Source organism: Nannospalax galili, unplaced genomic scaffold (genome assembly GCF_000622305.1).
Source record: "Nannospalax galili isolate Female #2095 unplaced genomic scaffold, S.galili_v1.0 scaffold441, whole genome shotgun sequence".
In the NCBI taxonomy this organism is placed as follows: domain Eukaryota; kingdom Metazoa; phylum Chordata; class Mammalia; order Rodentia; family Spalacidae; genus Nannospalax; species Nannospalax galili.
In genome coordinates, this window is record NW_008348089.1 from 8,551,836 (window position 1) to 8,557,458 (window position 5,623).

The 5,623-nt window shown below is 41.5% G+C and overlaps 1 protein-coding gene across 5 annotated transcripts in view; it reads right to left on the reverse strand.

Moving 5' to 3' along the window:
• The window catches only part of Herc3 (HECT and RLD domain containing E3 ubiquitin protein ligase 3), a 125,058-nt gene that overhangs the window by 53,067 nt on the left and 66,368 nt on the right, over window positions 1-5,623 (reverse strand). For all 5 annotated transcript variants that reach the window (XM_008844635.3, XM_008844638.3, XM_029569066.1 and 2 more), the window contains 2 exons: window positions 2,634-2,758; window positions 947-1,006 (listed from right to left, as the gene is read on the reverse strand). In XM_008844635.3, coding sequence (XP_008842857.1) covers window positions 947-1,006; window positions 2,634-2,758 — 185 coding nt within the window. The remainder of the gene's footprint in view (window positions 1-946; window positions 1,007-2,633; window positions 2,759-5,623) is intronic.

The window sequence follows — 5,623 nt, forward strand, 5'->3', positions numbered from 1 at the left end:
CCCCCCTTTTCTTTTTTCTTTTGTCTTTTGAAGACAGGGTCTCCCTGTAGCTCCAGCTGTCCAGCTGAACTCACTAGGTAGACCAGGCTGGCCTCAAACTCACAGAGATCTGCCTGCCTCTGCCTCCCAAGTGCTGGGATTAAAAGTGTGTGCCACCACGGCTAACAAGGTAAGTAGCTTCTATCTGGTTCCTCTCCTGCTGTGATGTCCTTCCTCACCACTGGTCCAAAGGAAATGTGACCAACTCACCATGGACTGAAACACTGAAACCACAGCCAAAGCAAAAGTCCTCTTTAAAGTCAGCCACAGGTATGTCACAGTAACAGAAAGCTGATTAACACACCTATCCTGAATTCTCATTAGCCTGGTACACTGGTAGAAAGGGCTAAGAAATGATCAGGATGTGGGATTGGCAAGCCCATTCTGCTGCATCAGGTTCCCAAGGGGGCTATCTGCAGATTAGGCCAAACATGGAAACATTCTATCTGCTGACTAGGATTCAGCCTCAGATATAATTTCTGGGACAGCTGAGCTGAGCCTGAATCCAAGGGCTCCTGAAGCCTCCCTGAAACTTCATAAGCACACTCCTGGCAAGAAATGAAAAACCTTAGCAAACTAAAGAAACCAATAAATTATTTAAAGAATTAAGAATAAATCATGCACACATATGGGAGTACCATTGTAGAATACCCTAGAACTCTGGCTTTGGGTTACACAAGTTCCTCATGAGTTATCATTTCTCTCCATAATCTATCTCCTTGCCAGCTGGGGGTATGTCAGCAGTGTCCTTCCTGGTGTCCTCTGATTCATCATTATTGGCTATTCTGATTTTTATGCAAAGTGTCAATTTTATCCCCAAGTTAAGACCAACCACCATTCAAAAGATGTCTTTCGCAGGCTTTAGTAAGTATTTACATTATACATGGGCTTTTAAAAAATCACTTACTTTTTTTCCAGAAAACTTCCATTCCAACAGGCTGCAGAAGACAGTATCTGAACAACACCACTACTCAAAACAAAAAAGGAAAAAAGAGAGTGTTTTAATAATTACAAATAAATAGTTGTATAAGCATCAGCAACAAACCTGTCATCTGTTTACTCAGCCTCTTAATATGCCTTGGCTGTACAGCCCTCCTTACCTCTGGAAAATGTGCACTTTAGATGTAACAACACATACATCCAAATGGACAAGAACTCAAGTTTTCCAAAGTTGTTTTTTTTTTTTTAAGTATCAAAACTCGTAAAAGAAAAATTGCTTCTGATAACTGTCTTGGACATTGTCTTACTATCATTCATTATAAACACAAAATAAAACAAACAAAAAATGCTGAGTGTTATTTCCAAAGTACAGAAACTACTAACTGTCCAGCCACTTCTTCCTATTGCTCGCCTGAGAAAGAAACTAAAAATGACTGAATTTGTTATTTCTATATTCAAATTATACAGGGTCTGAAAAGGTGCCTACTTCCTGAGGACCCAGAGTGAAAATGCCTGTCAGGAACCCTGGAACTTCTCATTGAGTATAAAGAGATAAGGAATAAAACAAAAAAAAAAAATGGCTAGGGGGAGATTGCAATAACATCTGTCACTTGTAAGGTTTGGACCAGGTAAGATCTTCAGGACAATTTCTTCACCTTTATTGTATAAATAAGAATACAAAAGCAAAGCCAGATGCGGTGGTGCATGCCTTTAATCCCAACACTCAAAGGCAGAGGCAGGGGGATCTCTATGAGATCAAAGTCAACCTAGTCTATACAGTGAGTTCCAGGCCAGATGGGGCTACAAGGAGACCCTGTCTCAAAAAACAAACAATCAAAAATACTATAGAAGACAGAAGCACTGGTCAAATGCACGCATTCAGCTTCCCAGATGTTCCCAAGCCCAGCCTTTCCTTGGCCCCACTTGCTCTCTGGCCTAAACTCCTTAGCAAGGCCCCCAAACAGGAGAGAGACTCTGGGGGATGCTGCAGAGTGATCCCAGCGCCACATTGGAAAATTATTAGTCAGAGAGCTCCAAAGTTCGGGTCCAGGTCATTTGTTCCAGTACAATCTTGATCATAAAGCAAGACCTATCATGAACATTTGTTAAAATAGCCACCTTTATTACAGATTGATTTCTTCATTCTCAAGAAAAAGATAGAAATGCTGAGGAAAGTCAGTAACAATACATAAGCAGCGTACAGAAAATCATTCTCCTTAAAAAATAAACTTGATTTAAAAAGCCTCACTCATTTTGAGTGACAAAATGCTGTAAGTTACTCAAAATTAAATAAAAGGTTATTAAGGTTCAAGATTCTTTGGAATATGTGAAGAAACCCATTTCAATACATGGCACAACACAGCTCTCTTAGCAGAAAGACCAACTGGAATCTTCCTCAGATAGGATTCCTCAGATCTTATAATGAATACGGCAAGTTGAGGAACAGCCCTATGTGAGAACTGGGAAGCAACCCATTGTGTTATTAGAGGCTAATGAGATGAATCTGAATACATGTGCAAAAACAAAAGATTCCCTAAGTGTAAAACTCCATATACACTCATAAGCTCAATATGGAAGCAAAGAACAGCACTCCCTCAGCTAGAACACTCCAGCACACTTAGGAAGAAGCAAAATGAAGGCGAAAGACCACTTACTTGACTGTATTTGCATTGCTGTGTTCTGAGAGCTTTTGTCTCCAAACTGCTATGGTCTCATCATTTATTAAGCTGGTATAATGTGCTTGGTTCACAGTCCTGAAGTCAACAGCAGGAGAGGAATTCTGGGGAATTAAATGTAACAGTACAAAGAGAAATGATATACATGGACTTTTTCTCCTCTCCTTCCCCCATGAACACTCCACACTGAGTTTCATGAACTGAAGGCAGGGGTAGCTGCCCAGATGCCTTCCGCTTGGAATGAAGACATAGCCCCCACCCTGCAGCTGGGAAAGCTGGCTCCTAACAGCTCACTTCTGGGCTGCTCTCTAGGACCTGCCTTTGCCCACTGCTTCACTGTGCTATGTACAGTAGCACAGAGCCAGGAACAAAAGCCTCAACTCTGGACTGACTGAAGGGCCATATATATCAACCCAACTGGCTGAGGCTTCTTTTGCAAATGAATTGAAATTCAGCTTCTCTTTCTCCCTTGTTCTGAATCACCATAGCACCAAGGTATTATTTACCATAACAGTTCACTGAACTCCAATAAAATATAGTATAAAGCAAGTTTAAACTAGGCATGGTGGTGCATGCCTGTAATTAGGAGGTGAAGGAGGAGGATCAGGAATTCAAGATCATCCTCAGCTACACAGTGAGTTCTCAAATCCAGTCTGGGCTAAATGAAACAAACTCTCTCTTAAAAAGTTAAAAACAAAACAAAACAAAACAAAAACAAAACCCAGAGTTTCTTTATAATCTATATTGTAAGTAATTTCTGAAAATTTAGTGCCTCATTAGTTTTATTCCTCATGTGTCTGTATGTGCTGTACATGTGTCTGTGTATGTATGTTCACATGTCTGGGCATGTGTGTGTGCAGGTGCCCATGCCTGTGTGTGCACATGTCTGTGGAGGCCTGAGGCTGACACTGAAGTCCTCTTTGATTGCTCTCCACCTTATTCACTGAAGCAGAGCTTCACCACACAGCTAGCCTCCCTAGCCAGCCTGCTCTAGGGGACCCAGTATCTCCCTCCCTACCTGGGATTAGACGTGGGCTGCCACATCTACCTGTCTGTGGATTCTGGGGATCTGAACTCCCACCTTTACACATGCATGGCTAGCACTGTAACCCACTGAGCTATATTTCCAGCCCTAGTGCCTCTCAGTTGCTGGCTGCAAGTGTATAGCTATAAACTCATGAAAGTGTCAATAATGGCCTTGAAAACTGTCCAAAGGCTGTTCAGCATTATGCATCTTTTCTTTAGTGATACATTAAAATTAAATTTATTTCAAGTGTGTGTGTGTGTGCGTGTGTGTATACATGTGAGAGAGGCAAGTGCATGGAGGTGAGAGGACAACTTGTGAGAATTAGTTAATCTCTTTCCAACATGTGGGTCCCAGGGATGGAACTCATGTTGTCAGGCTTGATGACAAGTGCCCTAACTGGCTAAGTTATCTCACCAGCCCTATTTAAGTGATATATTTTTAAAATTTATTCTTTGAGAATTTCATACAATGTATTTTGATCATAATCACTCCTCCCCCAACTCTTCCCAGATCCACACCCACTTCTCTTCCCATTCAATTTTGTGTTCATCTTGCCCAAATAGTCTTGAGCATGAAACCGGCTCCAGAGTGTAGACAACCTACCAGGGGTCACTCTTAAAGAAGACTGGTTCTTCCCCTCCCAGCAGCTGTTAAATGCCAACAGCTCCTCAGCTAGGGTTGGAACTTCATGTCTACCTCCTCCCTTCCATGCTGGGATTCTGTGTGGTTTGAGCTTCTATTGGTCTTATGCATACTGATACAGTTTTGAGTTCGTATATGCAACTGCCCTGCTACCCAGAACCACTCCCTGATTGGATTTAGGCCTATTCCATTCAAAAGAATACTTACCTGGTACGATTATTGGGGCCAAGAACCTACGGCTAGATAGGTCATAGGGCCCTCGGAGAGAACCTACTACTAATATTCTACTAAATGGACATAGTATTACAATGGCTCCTCAAGACTTATTGCTATACCTATAGATGAGTGCCTCTCTCAACCCACCTCAGAGAAGTTGTTTCTTACAGCAGAAGCTAACGAACAGACTCATAAGCGGTCAACATGCAGGGAATAAAAGTCTGTGGAGAGTGGAGTGCTTAACCCTACATGGGACATTATCATACTCTTAGCCCCAAGGCTCAGGGATCTTTTCAGAAGAGGGGGCAGAAAGATTTTAAGAACCAACCACATTCCCTCATCGGCCCTATCCAAAGAAGAAATAAAGGAAAAGGTGAGATGTTTACACTCACCAGACTCAGAATCAAACACAGCAAAGGAGCAGGTAAATATTGACAAACACCCCAAATCTGAAATGCTTCAGAATCTAAAACTTCTGACATGATACCAGAAGATGAAAATGCCACACAATTTTGTTTATGCACAAAATTATTTAAAATATTGTATAGTGTCACCTTCAGAATATGTTGAAGTTGTAAAGAGCTTCATGTTTAGACTTGGGTTCCATTCCCAAGTATTTTATAATGTATATGCAAATATTTCAATATAAAAAAATCTGAAACATTATTTTTTCTGATTCCAAGCACTTTGGGCAAGGGACTCCTGCCAACTCTTCCCCCTCCCTCAAGGCCAGGCAAAATGAATGAATCAGTGTCATATAGAAACAGAGGCTGTCACTATATACACATATTTTTTTCTTGCTCTTTTAATGATAACTGGGTAAGCAAATAATTTTTATTCTCTATAGCTATACAAACATCTATTGCTAATGGTTTAAGTAAATGTATATAGCATTGCACTTAAAAAGAACAACACAGGGCTAGAGACAGCTCAGCAGTTAAAAGTACTGGCTGCTCAGCGCACACCTGTAGTCCCAACACTTGGGAGACAGAGGCAGGTGGATCTCTGTGAGTTCAAGGCCAGCCTGGTCTACATAGTGAGTTCCAGGCCAGCTGGGGCTACAGGGAGACCCTGTCTCAAAAAG